Here is an 18625-nt window from a genome sequence, read left to right as displayed (position 1 = left end):
GGCGTGCCCTCTTAAAACCACGGGACAGGCCACAATAAAGTGATGTAGCCGACCACATAAATGATGTGGCAGATCCCTTAAAATCAATCAAACAATCAATCAGTCTACTATGGCAGGTCACTTTAAAATTAAGTGGGGGACCACATTAGAATCATGTGGTGTGCCTAGTTGAAATCATGGGACAGGCCACAATAAAGTGATGTAGCTGACCACATCAATGATGTGGCAGATCCCTTAAAATCAATTACACAATCAATCAATCTACTATGACAGGTCACTTTAAAATGAGGGGACCACGATAAAATAATGTGGTGTGCCATTTTAAAATTATGGGATAGCCAAATTAAAGTGATGTGGCAGACCACATAAAATGACACAAAGGGCCAACTTAAAATGATGTGGCGGACCACATAAACTGTTGTGGCGGACCACGTGAAATGAAGTGACAGGCCATATAAAATGATGTGGCGGACCACATAAACTGACTTGGAGGACCACATTTGAATTATGTGGCGTGCCATCTTAAAACCACGGGACAGGCCACAATAAAGTGATGTAGCCGACCACATAAATGATGTGGCAGATCCCTTAAAATCAATCAAACAATCAATCAGTCTACTATGGCAGGTCACTTTAAAATGAAGTGGGGGACCACATTAGAATCATGTGGTGTGCCTAGTTAAAATCATGGGACAGGCCACAATAAAGTGATGTAGCTGACCACATCAATGATGTGGCAGATCCCATAAAAATACTATGGGAGGTCACTTAAAAATGAGGTGGGAAACTACATTAAAATGAGGTGGCCTGTCATGTTAAATGGGGCGACCACATACATGAAGTGGCAGACCACATAAAATAACACGACGGGCCACTTTAAAATGAGGTGGAGGACCTCCTTTAAATGACCCTGAACTGACTAAGTCAATGTCGAGGATTTCCTGCGGGTGGAAAAGAAAACAAGTAGTCAGAAGACACAAAACAAGGACTTTTAAAAATGCTTTATTTGTCTATTTGGCACTATAAATATAAGAAGGCAGAAAAGCTGGCATCATCCTCAGAAGGAAGTCAGTCTTCAAGGTCTACAAAGTAAAAGCACAAGTTGGCGATAAGGCACAAAGAGTTGAAAGACCTCCAAAAATATTCCGATCTTTCCAACGTCCGTGGAGCGTTTTTGTCGGCTCAAAAGCAGCCAATAAGAAAGCAAACAGCAGTTATCAGGTAGCAGAAGCAGGAAGTTACAAAAATAATGCTCGCCAGCCTTTTGTCTTGGCTACTTCAGAATAAAAGCATCAGACTGGAAAGACAAAGCCCGCTCACAACACCAGCAAATCCACTTCAAAATGGTACAAAAATACACACGTAATAATAAACAATATGAATGCTTCAAACTAGTGGACACACTTTTAGCAAAAAGGAAAAAAAAACAACTACTCTTTCAAAAAATGTTAATAGAGAAAAGTTTTGGAATATATTAGACCTTTTCTTCTGACGCCACACACACAACATATATTAATTCACTATGGAAAAAGAACACATGAGATGGAGAAACCTGCAGGTTGTACTTCCAGTGTAAAGTTGACGTGGTGGAAAAGACTTTTATTTTGCTAAAGTGGGCACTTCCTTCCGAGCGGCGGTGTCCAAAGTCCTCGCCTAAAACAATCCGCAGAAAATAATTGGGTAACACTTAAGTATGGGGAACATATTCTAAAGTAAGAAATACTTCATTTATAGTTATTTGGACACTCGGGGAACATGTTAGGGTTAAGATTACAATAATTCTGAGTTTATTGAGGGAAGACTCTTAGTTAATGACTTACTGCTTGTATAATAAAACCATGCAGAATAACATAAGTAACTGCCATTATATTCTTTTCAGTGACGGAGCAGGAAGCGGCTAGGATAATAACACGTAAGGTAAACATTTTTATAGGAGTCACCCTGTCATTCATTAAATTAGCATTTTAAGCGTCAATTTGTTAAAACCTGCTTCTGGTTGCCCGGAGATGGCCTAAAAAACATGGATTCCTATTTAAAAAAAAATAAAATAAAAAAAATTGTTAACATTTTTGTATGAATCACCCTGTCATTCATAAAATTTGCATTTTACGTATAAATTTGATCCCATGTCTCCAGGTGACAAGACTTATATAAACTTCTTCTGGCTGCACGGAGATGACCTAAAAAAATAATAATAAAAGAAATGGATTCGTATAAAAAAAATGGTTAAAATTTTTACATGAGTCACCCTGTCATTCATTAAATTAGCATTTTAAGAATCAATTTGTTAAAACCTGCTTCTGGTTGCCCAGAGATGGCCTAAAAAAACATGGATTCCTAATTAAAAAAAAAAAAAAAAAAGTTAAAATTTTTGTATGAATCACCCTGTCATTCGTAAAATTTGCATTTTACGCATAAATTTGATCCCATGTCTCCAGGTGACAAGACTTATAAAAACGTATTCTGGCTGCACGGAGATGACCTAAAAGAATAATAATAAAAGAAATGGATTCCTATAAAAAAAAAAAAATGGTTAAAATTTTTACATGAGTCACCCTGTCATTCATTAAATTAGCATTTTAAGCATCAATTTGTTAAAACCTGCTTCTGGTTGCCCGGAGATGGCCTAAAAAAACATGGATTTAAAAAATTTTTTTTTTAAATAGTTAACATTTTTGTATGAATCACCCTGTCATTCGTAAAATTTGCATTTTACGCATAAATTTGATCCCATGTCTCCAGGTGACAAGACTTATAAAAACTTATTCTAGCTGCACGGAGATGACCTTAAAAAAAAAAAAAAAAAAAAAAAAATGGATTCCTATAAAAAAAAAAAAAAAATTAAAAAAACGGTTAAAATTTTTACATGAGTCACCTTGTCATTCATAAAATTTGCATTTTAAGCATCAATTTGATCACATGCCTCCAGGTGACATCATGTATAAAACCTGCTTCTGGTTGCCCAGAGATGGCAAAAAAAATATATTTGAAAAAAATGTATATATATATATATAAAAAAAAATAAATAAAAAAAAATAGGTAAGCATTTTTATATGATTCACTCTGTCATTCATAAAATTTGCATTTTACGCTTCAATTTAATCCCATGCCTCCAGGTGACATTATGTCTAAAAACTCCTTCTGGTTGCACGGAGATGGCCTAAAAAATATTAATAAAAAAATGGATTCCTATTTAAAAAAAAAAAAAAAAGAAGTTAACATTTTTGTATGAATCACCCTGTCATTCATAAAATTAGCATTTTAAGCGTCAATTTGTTCCCATGCCTCCAGGTGACATCATGTATAAAACCTGCTTCTGGTTGCCTGTAGACTGCCTAAAAATATATTTCAAAAAAATGGATCTATATAAAAAAAATTAAAAATTATGTAAGCATGTTTTATATGAGTCACCCTGTCATTCATAAAATTAGCATTTTACGCTTCAATTTAATCCCATGCCTCCAGGTGACATCATGTCTAAAAACTCCTTCTGGTTGCACGGAGATGGCCTAAAAAATATTAATAAAAAAAATGGATTCCTATTTAAAAAAAAAAAAAAAGAAGTTAACATTTTTGTATGAATCACCCTATCATTCATAAAATTAGCATTTTAAGCGTAAATTTGATCCCATGTCTCCAGGTGACAACACTTATAAAAACTCCTTCTGGCTGCATGGAGATGACTTAAAAATATATAAAAAACAAATGGATTCCTATTAAAAAAAATAAAAAAAACTGTTAAAATTTGTATATGAGTCACCCTGTCATTCATAAAATTAGCATTTTAAGCGTAAATTTGATCTTATGTCTCCAGGTGACAGGACTTATAAAAACTCCTTCTGGCTGCAAGCAGATGACCTAAAAAATATATAAAAAAACAAATGGATTCCTATTAAAAAAATAAAACATTTAAAAACTGTCAAACATTTTTATATGAATCGCCCTAAAATAAAATTTGCATTTTAAGCGTCAATTTGTTCACAGGTGACATCATGTATAAAACCTGCTTCACAGAGATGGCCTAAAAAATATATTTAAAAAAATGAATTCGTATTAAAAAATTTTTTTTAAAAAACGTTAAAATTTGTTTATGAGTCACCCTGTCATTCATAAAATTAGCATTTTAAGCGTCAATTTGTTGACATGCCTCCAGGTGACATCATGTATAAAAACTCCTTCTGGTTGCACGGAGATGGCCTAAAAATATATTTAAAAAAAATTGATCTATATATAAAAATAAAAAAATTAGGTAAGCATTTTTATATGAGTCGTCCTGTCATTCATAAAATTAGCATTTTAAGCGTCAATTTGTTGAAATGCCTCCAGGTGACATCATGTATAAAACCTGCTTCTGGTTGCACGGCGATGACTTAAAAAAATATATTTAAAAAAATGGATTCCTATTTCCGATAAAAAAAATAAAATCCATTTTTGAACATTATGAATTTAGAATGGGAATGAATAACAGATTTTTAGCACCCCCCGCCACCCCAGAAGGGACAAGCGGTAGAAAATGGATGGATGGATTCCTATAGAAAAAATTAAAATCTATTTTTGAACATTATGAATTTAGAATGGGGATGAATAACTGATTTTTAGCACCCGTCGCCACCCCAAAAGGGACAAGCGGTAGAAAATGGATGGATGGATGAATGAAGCTGGACCTTGGACACCTGCTGGAGAAAGTTGTGTCCTTCGACTTCAGCGAGTGGAGTGTCGCTTCCCACTTGCAGACAATCTGTGTGCTCGACTTCATATTTGTCAGCAGAGTTGAAAGTAACTTAAGCGCCAACTCAAATTGTCCACTCAGGTGTGCTGCGGCTGCCTCACCTGCAAATATTCTCAAGCTCCGAGGCACTTGTTGCAGACTGGAGTGTGAACTCTGAAGAATGTGTCTGCATATTTGTTCACCTTCAGACCAGAAAAGTCTAGAAAGACGTAATAAGCGAGAGAGAAAAGTTCAGTCTTGGTCCCCAGCGTGAAAAATGTCTCTGACTCCGCCCACAAGGCACCTGTCCAATCACAGCTGGGGACATTTCTTCAAATTCACCAAGAAAAGTTACCAAAAAAAGCAGCGACGATGCAAGAAGCCGAGTGTCCTTCATGAGAAAAGAATGGAGGAGTACCAAGAACCGCCATGGAGGACGGACTAGACGGTCCAGGTGCGGCTCAGGAACTTGGACTATCCTTAGAAACTGGACTGGCTTCCAAACTTCAACCCTCAAAGGGAGAAAAAAAAAATGACAGTAGGGGAAGAGATTCATATGGTCTTTTCCTGGGCGGATCTCGCGTAGGAGGAAGGAGGTCGGGCAGGCGGGGGTGAGTCGTTTTTGCAATGCTGTCTGCTGAAAATGACGGAAAGCGCCAGTCCACGTAGCAACTGAGGCTGTGGTCCAGGTCGGAATCGCCACAAAACACATTTGAAGAAATTCAACATTGAATCTGCATGCACTCCCCTAATTTGTCATGTTTCATGTGTCAGGGAAAGCGTGACGGACGGGCTCGTATAAATCCTCTCCCTAGTGGGACTATTTCTTCAGATCCACTGCAGGATCTACTTCCCACATTTTCGGTTGGCAGTGCTCAAAAGTTGAATGTGGACTAATGAAACAAATAATGTAAACTACTGCTTGTCTAGAACTTAGGGGTCAAACTCAAGGACCGAGGGCCAGGTGTGGGCCGCCACGTCATTTATTGTGGCCTCTGAATAAAATGTGCCAACAAAGTACTTTGTCTTTTCTTAAGAAATGTGTCCTTTCAACAAAATGTGTGTGCTGCTTTTAGACTTGAATATTCTCAAATAATGAAATAGACCATCATATATTTGAAAACATTTTTTAAAGAGTGAAATAATCCCCTGTATGTCATTTTAAGAATTTTAATCTAAATTAAATTAATTAATTTAAATTTAAATACATTTTAATTTAAATTAGAATTCAAAATGTTGTATTTAAATAAATTTAATACATTTAATAACTTAATATTCAAATTTAGATTTGTGAATTAAAATTTAAATTTTGAATTAAAATTTTAAATTTTAAGGGGATTTTTAGACTTTTAAAAAAAAAGTGAAATTAAAGTAACAAAAATAAAGAAAGCAAGTTATCCATCAAATTGTACGGTATAAAAATGAAAAAAATAAATAGATTTTACAGTTAAAATGATGTGGTGGGCCATTTAAAACAAAGTGATGGACAAGATAAAATGAAGCGGCAGGCCACATAAAATGAAGCGGTGGAAAACATATTATAATGCAACAGGACCACGTAAAATGACGCTGCAGGCCAAATAAATAAATGTGGCATATCACATGAAATAATGTGAAGGGCCACATAAATAAATGCGGCATATCACATAAAATGATGTGGCGGTCCATATAAATTAATGAGGCATATCACATAAAATGATGTGGCAGGCCAATTAAAATAATGTGTCATACCACATAAAATGATGTGGCAGGCCACTTAAAATAATGTGTCATATCATATAAAATGATGTGGCGGGCCACATAAATAAATGCGGCATATCACATAAAAGGACGTGGCGGTCCATATAAATTAATGAGGCATATCCCATAAAATGATGTGGCAGGCCACTTAAAATAATGTATCATATCACCTAAAATGATGTGGCAGGCCACATAAAATAATGTGTCATATCACATAAAATGATGTGGCAGGCCACATAAATAAATGCGGGATATCACATAAAAGGACGTGGCGGTCCATATAAATTAATGAGGCATATCACATAAAATGAAGTGGCAGGCCACTTAAAATTAATGTGTCATATCACATAAAATGTTGTGGCAGGCCACATAAATGAGGCATATCACATAAAATGATGTGGCAGTCCACTTAAAATAATGTGTCATATCACATAAAATGATGTGGTAAGCCACTTAAAATTAATGTGTCATATCACATAAAATGAAGTGGCAGGCCACTTAAAATAATGTGTCATATCACATAAAATGATGTGGCAGGCCACTTAAAATTAATGTGTCATATCACCTAAAATGACGTGGCAGGCCACATAAAAAATGCGGCATATCACATAAAATGACGCGGCGGTCCATATAAATTAATGTGTCATATCACCTAAAATGACGTGGCAGGCCACTTAAAATTAATGTGCCATATCACCTAAAATGATGTGGCAGGCCACTTAGAACTAATGTGTCATATCACCTAAAATGATGTGGCAGGCCACATAAAAATGAGGCATATCACACGAAAAGATGTGGCAGGCCACATAAATTAATGTGTCATATCACACGAAATGATGCGGCAGGCCACTTAAAATAATGTGTCATATCACATAAAAAGATGTGGCAGGCCACTTAAAATTAATGTGTCATATCACATAAAATGATGTGGCAGGCCACTTAGAACTAATGTGTCATATCACCTAAAATGATGTGGCAGGCCACATAAAAATGAGGCATATCACATGAAAAGATGTGGCAGGCCACATAAATTAATGAAGCATATCACACGAAATGATGCGGCAGGCCACTTAAAATAATGTGTTATATCACATAAAAAGATGTGGCAGGCCACTTAAAATTAATGTGTCATATCACATAAAAAGATGTGGCAGGCCACTTAAAATTAATGTGTCATATCACATAAAAAGATGTGGCAGGCCATTTAAAATAATGTGTCATATCACATAAAATGATGCGGCAGGCCACTTAAAATAATGTGTCATATCACATAAAAAGATGTGGCAGGCCACTTAAAATTAATGTGTCATATCACACGAAATGATGCGGCAGGCCACATAATTGAAGTGGCGGGCCAGGTCTGGGCCAGACAATGGTGTAATCATGTCATGGAGTGAGTTGTATATTCATCAATTCTTCTGGCTTCCATGCGGCCCATAAAAAGGAAGTGGCCCTCAGAGTCTGACCCCCGTGTTCTAGAAGGTCCTTTAGTCTGAATAATATGTTTAGTTTGGAATATCTGAGAGCATTAATAATAATATGTCTTCTCTTCATAAATACTTCAATGTACCTTTAAGTCTAGAAGTAGACCACCTGTGTGAAAGTGGGGGTGAGACATGTCCCCCCCCCCCCCACACACACACACACAAGGTGGAGTGTGTGTCTTGTCGTGAAGTCCCAAAGATGCAGTGGCAGGCAGCAGGAGGTGGAGGAGGTGGTGGAGGTGGTGGAAGAGAGACCAGGTGTGACCCCGGGCGGGCGCATCAATACTGGTAGATGTCGGGGAGTGGCATCTGAAAGGCGGCGGCGGGGAAGGCCTGCGGCACAGCATAGCCTGCGTATCCCCCGTACGCCGCGGCCGCCACCGCCGCGTTCTTCTGCAGGGCGGCCAGAGCTGCCGTGTTGGCGGCGTAGTTTGTGATGGGGACGTATCCTGCGCCGTAGAGGCCGCCGGCCGCCGCCGCCGAGATGCGGGGAACGCTGTGAGTCATGGCGTAGACGGGAGTGATGGGACGACCCTGCATGGACCACAGCGCCATGTTTAGTTTTATACAGCATACAATACACTTTTTTATATCTGTTTCTTTATCATGTATTTATTACATCTATTTATTAATTTTATTCATAATTGGATTTATTTATCTATTGGTTATCATTTTATTGATTTGTTTATTGTATCTATTTATTTATTACATCTATTTATTCCTTTAATTTTATTTATGATTTTACAGCTCGGTTGGTAGAGTGGCCGTGCCAGCAACTTGAGGGTTGCAAGTTCGATTCCCACTTCTGCCATACCAGTCACTGCCGTTGTGTCCTTGGGCAAGACACTTTACCCACCTGCTCCCAGTGCCACCCACACTGGTTTAAATGTAACTTAGATATTGGGTGTCACTATGTAAAGCGCTTTGAGTTACTAGAGAAAAGCGCTATATAAATGATAAATGAGTTGTACTTGTATAGCGCTTTTCTACCTTCAAGGTACTCAAAGCGCTTTGACACTACTTCCACATTTACCCATTCACACACTGATGGAGGGAGCTGCCATGCAAGGCGCTAACCAGCACCCATCAGGAGCAAGGGTGAAGTGTCTTGCTCAGGACACAACGGACATGACGAGGTTGGTACTAGGTGGGGATTGAACCAGGGACCCTCGGGTTGCGCACAGCTACTCTCCCAGTGCGCCACGCCGTCCCTATTACATGTGCTTTTCATGATGGTATCCTTACATCACACTCAAATTTATAAGCGCAGGCCAAAATTTACCGCATGCCTTTGGTAATTGCCGGAGTGAGAAGAAGTTTTAAAATTATATAAATATAATTCACTTATCATATCTATTTATTTAGTTTATTTATTTGATTGATTATATCAATGTATCCGTAAAGATTTATTTGTATATATATTTATTTATTTAATTTATTATTTAATTTATTCATTCTGTTTTTATATATATTTATTTATTTGATTTTATTTATTTGATTTTTTTTATCATAACTGTGTATTTAGTCCATATTTTGATTATTTTTTTATTTGATCAATTATTGTATTTATTTATCATACTCATTTATTTACATCTATTTATTTGATTTTTTAATTCAATCTATTTATATATTCAATTTGATGAATATCTGTTTATTATTGTATTTGTTTATTGCATATATTCATTTTATGTATATATCTATTTAATCAGTTTATTTATTTATTTACATCTATTTATTAGATTTTTTTAATTCAATATACGTGTTTTATTAATTGATATCCATTTATATATTTTATTTTATGAATATCTGTTTATTATTCACTGGCTTTTAACCCAGCATGAGACTTTAAACTGTTTTTTTAACTTTTTTAACTGCTTTTATCCAACAAATTGTTCTTAGGGTCATTTCCCTCCATCCTTTTTCTACCGCTTATTCCCTTTTTGGGGTGGCGGGGGGCCCTGGCGCCTATCTCAGCTACAATCGGGCGGAAGGTGGGGTACACCCTGGACAAGTCGCATCCTCATCGCAGTCTTAGGGTAATTTGTATTTGCTATTTCAATGTGTTTTTTACTTCAGTTTTAAATGTTTTTTTTTTTTTAAGTCTGTCCTCTGCCTTTATTTCTTTGTGGTTTACAGCCTTTTGTTCTTCAACTGTGGTTGTTTTTAACCTTCCTCTTGTGTTAGCTTTCTGTTACCATCTCTGATGTTAACGGGTCGGTTTTGACCCATGTCTTAAATCAGCTGTAAAATACACTAAAAATGATTATCTATCATCCAATTTGTTTCTCATCTCTTGGTTAAGTTGTTAGCCTTCCTTATCCATGAAAATATTGGTTATAATATTTTTGGTGTGGGCCATTGGGCCTTTTTTTTTGTCAGTACACCCCTCGATTTCAATTGAAAAAAATGGTAAAACGAACCTCAAGAGAATCGTATAAAAAAAAAAAAAGGTTGTTGTGTTACCTGACTATTACTGAGGGGTATTAGAACACATCTCTTAAATAAATTTGTTTTATTTATTTTTTCATTTTAATAATTTTAACATAGTAACAACTCTATACTGAATTGACCTCAAATGTCTGGACATTTTAGTTTTTAAATGCATAAAAGAACCACATCAATTTTGTTTGTTTTTGTACTGGATAACAAGGTCAAATGAGAATCCACTAAAGCTCACATGATTGGGAGAGGAGCTGGCTGTCAGTGTGTTCAGTTTTGGCTCTACTTAGTGCTTTATAGTCTTATTTTGTATAACTGGGTCGAAACCGACTATAACAACACCAATGTCATAATTTCAACCAGAGCATTTTATAATTTAGTGAAACAAAAAAAACAAGTTTTATTTTGTTGAAATAGAGGTTATATGTGGTTCTTTTATGCATTTAAAAACTAAAACGGGTCGGTGCCGACCCTAACACAAGACGAAGGTTAAAGGGCTTTATAAATAAAGTTGGTATGGTATTGTATTTATTTATTAGGTATAATTGTTTTATGTATATATTATGGACATTTATTTATATCTATTTAATCCGTTTTTTTATTTTACTTTTTTATTTATTGCATTTATTCAATGTAGTTATTATATCTATTATTTCATTTACAACTTTATTTATTTATAGTATTTTATATATATATATTTATATAACTGATCCATCATTTTATTTGTCTATTTATACTTATAACATCTATTTTTTCCTTTAATTTTATTTATTTATTATATCCATTTGTTTAATTTCTTTATAAAGTCTATGTGTTTAATTTACATATTATTTATGTCATTTATTATATCCATTTATTTATTTGCATCTCTTTATTTCTTACATTTTGTTATTATTCAATGTACCTCTTTTATTTATTTATCCCAGTTTTTAAATATATTTACATGTATGTCTTCAATTGTAGCTACTTAATGTATTTATTTTTACTTTTGTATCATAACTATATTTATCACATTCATTTATTTACTCACATATATGTATTATTATTTTTTTTTAACCAATGTACTTATTTTATTGAGCTGTACCTACGTCTATGTCTGGAATAGAAGCAAACGCCACCAAGAGTCTGCTGTGGCTGACCTGAAAAGGCGGAGGCGTGGACACCGGCAGCACGGTGGCGGCGGCAGTGGGGGCGGCCGAGTGTTCCGGGTGCTGCAAGGCCAGAGGGTTGATCAGGTGTTCCATGGCATGCACCTTGCCCTCCTCCATCAGCTTGGCTGCGGGCGCCGCACCGAACATGGGGTACTGCCCCGCCAGAGCGGGCAGGGCCACTGCCGACAGACGAGAGAGAGGTGAGCCGCGTCTGGGGCGGCGCTAGCTACAGATCTATTGTGGTCTGGGTGCTGCAGCTAAGAAGACTGAGCACATACGGTACATCCACCCATGCTCAAAAAGACACAGAAAAGACACACAAGACAAAAGGAGGAGCGGAGGTTGTTGGCGTGTGATTGGACGACACAAGGAGGTTGTTGGCGTGTGATTGGACGACACAAGGTGGTAGTTGGCGTGTGATTGGACGACACAAGGTGGTAGTTGGCGTGTGATTGGACGACACAAGGTGGTAGTTGGCGTGTGATTGGATGACACAAGGTGGTAGTTGGCGTGTGATTGGACGACACAAGGTGCTAGTTGGCGTGTGATTGGACGACACAAGGTGGTAGTTGGCGTGTGATTGGACGACACAAGGTGGTAGTTGGCGTGTGATTGGACGACACAAGGTGGTAGTTGGCGTGTGATTGGACGACACAAGGTGGTAGTTGGCGTGTGATTGGACGACACAAGGAGGTAGTTGGCGTGTGATTGGACGACACAAGGTGGTAGTTGGCGTGTGATTGGAGGACACAAGGTGGTAGTTGGCGTGTGATTGGACGACACAAGGTGGTAGTTGGCGTGTGATTGGACGACACAAGGTGGTAGTTGGCGTGTGATTGGACGACACAAGGTGGTAGTTGGCGTGTGATTGGACGACACATGGAGGTAGTTGGCGTGTGATTGGACGACACAAGGTGGTAGTTGGCGTGTGATTGGACGACACAAGGTGGTAGTTGGCGTGTGATTGGACGACACATGGAGGTAGTTGGCGTGTGATTGGACGACACAAGGTGGTAGTTGGCGTGTGATTGGACGACACAAGGTGGTAGTTGGCGTGTGATTGGACGACACAAGGAGGTAGTTGGCGTGTGATTGGACGACACAAGGAGGTTGTTGGCGTGTGATTGGACGACACAAGGTGGTAGTTGGCGTGTGATTGGACGACACAAGGTGGTAGTTGGCGTGTGATTGGACGACACAAGGTGGTAGTTGGCGTGTGATTGGATGACACAAGGTGGTAGTTGGCGTGTGATTGGACGACACAAGGTGCTAGTTGGCGTGTGATTGGACGACACAAGGTGGTAGTTGGCGTGTGATTGGACGACACAAGGTGGTAGTTGGCGTGTGATTGGACGACACAAGGTGGTAGTTGGCGTGTGATTGGACGACACAAGGTGGTAGTTGGCGTGTGATTGGACGACACAAGGAGGTAGTTGGCGTGTGATTGGACGACACAAGGTGGTAGTTGGCGTGTGATTGGAGGACACAAGGTGGTAGTTGGCGTGTGATTGGACGACACAAGGTGGTAGTTGGCGTGTGATTGGACGACACAAGGTGGTAGTTGGCGTGTGATTGGACGACACAAGGTGGTAGTTGGCGTGTGATTGGACGACACATGGAGGTAGTTGGCGTGTGATTGGACGACACAAGGTGGTAGTTGGCGTGTGATTGGACGACACAAGGTGGTAGTTGGCGTGTGATTGGACGACACATGGAGGTAGTTGGCGTGTGATTGGACGACACAAGGTGGTAGTTGGCGTGTGATTGGACGACACAAGGTGGTAGTTGGCGTGTGATTGGACGACACAAGGAGGTAGTTGGCGTGTGATTGGACGACACAAGGAGGTAGTTGGCGTGTGATTGGACGACACAAGGTGGTAGTTGGCGTGTGATTGGACGACACAAGTTGGTAGTTGGCGTGTGGACGACACAAGGTGGTAGTTGGCGTGTGATTGGACGACACAAGGTGGTAGTTGGCGTGTGATTGGACGACACAATGTGCTAGTTGGCGTGTGATTGGACGACACAAGGTGGTAGTTGGCGTGTGATTGGACGACACAAGGTGGTAATTTGCGTGTGATTGGACGACACAATGTGCTAGTTGGCGTGTGATTGGACGACACAAGGAGGTAGTTGGCGTGTGATTGGACGACACAAGGTGGTAGTTGGCGTGTGATTGGACGACACATGGAGGTAGTTGGCGTGTGATTGGACGACACAAGGTGGTAGTTGGCGTGTGATTGGACGACACAAGGTGGTAGTTGGCGTGTGATTGGACGACACAAGGTGGTAGTTGGCGTGTGATTGGACGACACAAGGTGGTAGTTGGCGTGTGATTGGAGGACACAAGGTGGTAGTTGGCGTGTGATTGGACGACACATGGAGGTAGTTGGCGTGTGATTGGACGACACAAGGAGGTAGTTGGCGTGTGATTGGACGACACATGGAGGTAGTTGGCGTGTGATTGGACGACACAAGGTGGTAGTTGGCGTGTGATTGGACGACACAAGGTGGTAGTTGGCGTGTGATTGGACGACACAAGGTGGTAATTTGCGTGTGATTGGACGACACAATGTGCTAGTTGGCGTGTGATTGGACGACACAAGGAGGTAGTTGGCGTGTGATTGGACGACACAAGGTGGTAGTTGGCGTGTGATTGGACGACACATGGAGGTAGTTGGCGTGTGATTGGACGACACAAGGTGGTAGTTGGCGTGTGATTGGACGACACAAGGTGGTAGTTGGCGTGTGATTGGACGACACAAGGTGGTAGTTGGCGTGTGATTGGACGACACAAGGTGGTAGTTGGCGTGTGATTGGAGGACACAAGGTGGTAGTTGGCGTGTGATTGGACGACACATGGAGGTAGTTGGCGTGTGATTGGACGACACAAGGAGGTAGTTGGCGTGTGATTGGACGACACATGGAGGTAGTTGGCGTGTGATTGGACGACACAAGGTGGTAGTTGGCGTGTGATTGGACGACACAAGGAGGTAGTTGGCGTGTGATTGGACGACACATGGAGGTAGTTGGCGTGTGATTGGACGACACAAGGTGGTAGTTGGCGTGTGATTGGACGACACAAGGTGGTAGTTGGCGTGTGATTGGACGACACAAGGTGGTAGTTGGCGTGTGATTGGACGACACAAGGTGGTAGTTGGCGTGTGATTGGACGACACATGGAGGTAGTTGGCGTGTGATTGGACGACACAAGGTGGTAGTTGGCGTGTGATTGGACGACACAAGGTGGTAGTTGGCGTGTGATTGGACGACACAAGGTGGTAGTTGGCGTGTGATTGGACGACACAAGGAGGTAGTTGGCGTGTGATTGGACGACACAAGGTGGTAGTTGGCGTGTGATTGGACGACACAAGGTGGTAGTTGGCGTGTGATTGGAGGACACAAGGTGGTAGTTGGCGTGTGATTGGACGACACAAGGAGGTAGTTGGCGTGTGATTGGACGACACAAGGTGGTAGTTGGCGTGTGATTGGACGACACAAGGTGGTAGTTGGCGTGTGATTGGAGGACACAAGGTGGTAGTTGGCGTGTGATTGGACGACACAAGGTGGTAGTTGGCGTGTGATTGGACGACACAAGGTGGTAGTTGGCGTGTGATTGGACGACACATGGAGGTAGTTGGCGTGTGATTGGACGACACATGGAGGTAGTTGGCGTGTGATTGGACGACACAAGGTGGTAGTTGGCGTGTGATTGGACGACACAAGGTGGTAGTTGGCGTGTGATTGGACGACACAAGGTGGTAGTTGGCGTGTGATTGGACGACACAAGGTGGTAGTTGGCGTGTGATTGGACGACACATGGAGGTAGTTGGCGTGTGATTGGACGACACAAGGTGGTAGTTGGCGTGTGATTGGACGACACATGGAGGTAGTTGGCGTGTGATTGGACGACACAAGGAGGTAGTTGGCGTGTGATTGGACGACACAAGGAGGTAGTTGGCGTGTGATTGGACGACACAAGGTGGTAGTTGGCGTGTGATTGGACGACACAAGGTGGTAGTTGGCGTGTGATTGGACGACACAAGGTGGTAGTTGGCGTGTGATTGGACGACACAAGGTGGTGGTTGGCGTGTGATTGGACGAACCAAGGTGGTAGTTGGCGTGTGATTGGACGACACATGGAGGTAGTTGGCGTGTGATTGGACGACACAAGGTGGTAGTTGGCGTGTGATTGGACGACACAAGGTGGTAGTTGGCGTGTGATTGGAGGACACAAGGTGGTAGTTGGCGTGTGATTGGACGACACAAGGTGGTAGTTGGCGTGTGATTGGACGACACAAGGTGGTAGTTGGCGTGTGATTGGACGACACAAGGTGGTAGTTGGCGTGTGATTGGACAACACAAGGTGGTAGTTGGCGTGTGATTGGACGACACATGGAGGTAGTTGGCGTGTGATTGGACGACACAAGGTGGTAGTTGGCGTGTGATTGGACGACACAATGTGCTAGTTGGCGTGTGATTGGAGGACACACGGTGGTAGTTGGCGTGTGATTGGACGACACAAGGTGGTAGTTGGCGTGTGATTGGAGGACACAAGGTGGTAGTTGGGGTGTGATTGGACGACACAAGGAGGTAGTTGGCGTGTGATTGGACGACACAAGGTGCTAGTTGGCGTGTGATTGGACGACACAAGGTGGTAGTTGGCGTGTGATTGGACGACACAAGGTGGTAGTTGGCGTGTGATTGGACGACACAAGGTGGTAGTTGGCGTGTGATTGGACGACACAAGGTGGTAGTTGGCGTGTGATTGGACGACACATGGTGGTAGTTGGCGTGTGATTGGACGACACAAGGTGGTAGTTGGCGTGTGATTGGACGACACAAGGTGGTAGTTGGCGTGTGATTGGACGACACAAGGTGGTAGTTGGCGTGTGATTGGACGACACAAGGTGGTAGTTGGCGTGTGATTGGACAACACAAGGTGGTAGTTGGCGTGTGATTGGACGACACAAGGTGGTAGTTGGCGTGTGATTGGACAACACAAGGTGGTAGTTGGCGTGTGATTGGACGACACATGGAGGTAGTTGGCGTGTGATTGGACGACACAAGGTGGTAGTTGGCGTGTGATTGGACGACACAATGTGCTAGTTGGCGTGTGATTGGAGGACACACGGTGGTAGTTGGCGTGTGATTGGACGACACAAGGTGGTAGTTGGCGTGTGATTGGAGGACACAAGGTGGTAGTTGGGGTGTGATTGGACGACACAAGGAGGTAGTTGGCGTGTGATTGGACGACACAAGGTGCTAGTTGGCGTGTGATTGGACGACACAAGGTGGTAGTTGGCGTGTGATTGGACGACACAAGGTGGTAGTTGGCGTGTGATTGGACGACACAAGGTGGTAGTTGGCGTGTGATTGGACGACACAAGGTGGTAGTTGGCGTGTGATTGGACGACACATGGTGGTAGTTGGCGTGTGATTGGACGACACAAGGTGGTAGTTGGCGTGTGATTGGACGACACAAGGTGGTAGTTGGCGTGTGATTGGACGACACAAGGTGGTAGTTGGCGTGTGATTGGACGACACAAGGTGGTAGTTGGCGTGTGATTGGACGACACAAGGTGGTAGTTGGCGTGTGATTGGACGACACAAGGTGGTAGTTGGCGTGTGATTGGACGACACAAGGTGGTAGTTGGCGTGTGATTGGACGACACAAGGTGGTAGTTGGCGTGTGATTGGACGACACAAGGTGGTAGTTGGCGTGTGATTGGACGACACAAGGTGGTAGTTGGCGTGTGATTGGACGACACAAGGTGGTAGTTGGCGTGTGATTGGACGACACAAGGTGGTAGTTGGCGTGTGATTGGACGACACATGGAGGTAGTTGGCGTGTGATTGGACGACACAAGGTGGTAGTTGGCGTGTGATTGGACGACACAATGTGCTAGTTGGCGTGTGATTGGAGGACACACGGTGGTAGTTGGCGTGTGATTGGACGACACAAGGTGGTAGTTGGCGTGTGATTGGAGGACACAAGGTGGTAGTTGGGGTGTGATTGGACGACACAAGGAGGTAGTTGGCGTGTGATTGGACGACACAAGGTGGTAGTTGGCGTGTGATTGGACGACACAAGGTGGTAGTTGGCGTGTGATTGGACGACACAAGGTGGTAGTTGGCGTGTGATTGGACGACACAAGGTGGTAGTTGGCGTGTGATTGGACGACACATGGTGGTAGTTGGCGTGTGATTGGAGGACACACGGTGGTAGTTGGCGTGTGATTGGACGACACAAGGTGGTAGTTGGCGTGTGATTGGACGACACAATGTGCTAGTTGGCGTGTGATTGGAGGACACACGGTGGTAGTTGGCGTGTGATTGGACGACACAAGGTGGTAGTTGGCGTGTGATTGGAGGACACAAGGTGGTAGTTGGGGTGTGATTGGACGACACAAGGAGGTAGTTGGCGTGTGATTGGACGACACAAGGTGCTAGTTGGCGTGTGATTGGACGACACAAGGTGGTAGTTGGCGTGTGATTGGACGACACAAGGTGGTAGTTGGCGTGTGATTGGACGACACAAGGTGGTAGTTGGCGTGTGATTGGACGACACAAGGTGGTAGTTGGCGTGTGATTGGACGACACATGGTGGTAGTTGGCGTGTGATTGGACGACACAAGGTGGTAGTTGGCGTGTGATTGGACGACACAAGGTGGTAGTTGGCGTGTGATTGGACGACACAAGGTGGTAGTTGGCGTGTGATTGGACGACACAAGGTGGTAGTTGGCGTGTGATTGGACGACACAAGGTGGTAGTTGGCGTGTGATTGGACGACACAAGGTGGTAGTTGGCGTGTGATTGGACGACACAAGGTGGTAGTTGGCGTGTGATTGGACGACACAAGGTGGTAGTTGGCGTGTGATTGGACGACACAAGGTGGTAGTTGGCGTGTGATTGGACGACACAAGGTGGTAGTTGGCGTGTGATTGGACGACACAAGGTGGTAGTTGGCGTGTGATTGGACGACACATGGAGGTAGTTGGCGTGTGATTGGACGACACAAGGTGGTAGTTGGCGTGTGATTGGACGACACAATGTGCTAGTTGGCGTGTGATTGGAGGACACACGGTGGTAGTTGGCGTGTG

At 42.2% G+C, this 18625-nt stretch overlaps 1 protein-coding gene across 10 annotated transcripts in view; it reads right to left on the bottom strand.

The window, feature by feature from the left end:
* Nucleotides 1–986: 986 nt before the first annotated feature.
* rbm47 (RNA binding motif protein 47) overlaps nucleotides 987–18625 on the bottom strand; it is a 125810-nt gene continuing 108171 nt past the window's right edge. For all 10 annotated transcript variants that reach the window (XM_061916379.1, XM_061916368.1, XM_061916358.1 and 7 more), the window contains 2 exons: nucleotides 11511–11701; nucleotides 987–8466 (listed from right to left, as the gene is read on the bottom strand). In XM_061916379.1, coding sequence (XP_061772363.1) covers nucleotides 8212–8466; nucleotides 11511–11701 — 446 coding nt within the window. In that variant the 3' untranslated portion in view covers nucleotides 987–8211. The remainder of the gene's footprint in view (nucleotides 8467–11510; nucleotides 11702–18625) is intronic.

Source organism: Nerophis ophidion, linkage group LG01, assembly GCF_033978795.1.
Source record: "Nerophis ophidion isolate RoL-2023_Sa linkage group LG01, RoL_Noph_v1.0, whole genome shotgun sequence".
NCBI lineage: Eukaryota > Metazoa > Chordata > Actinopteri > Syngnathiformes > Syngnathidae > Nerophis > Nerophis ophidion.
Note: the sequence above shows the minus strand (reverse complement) of the source record. Positions and strands in the feature narration are given on the sequence as shown.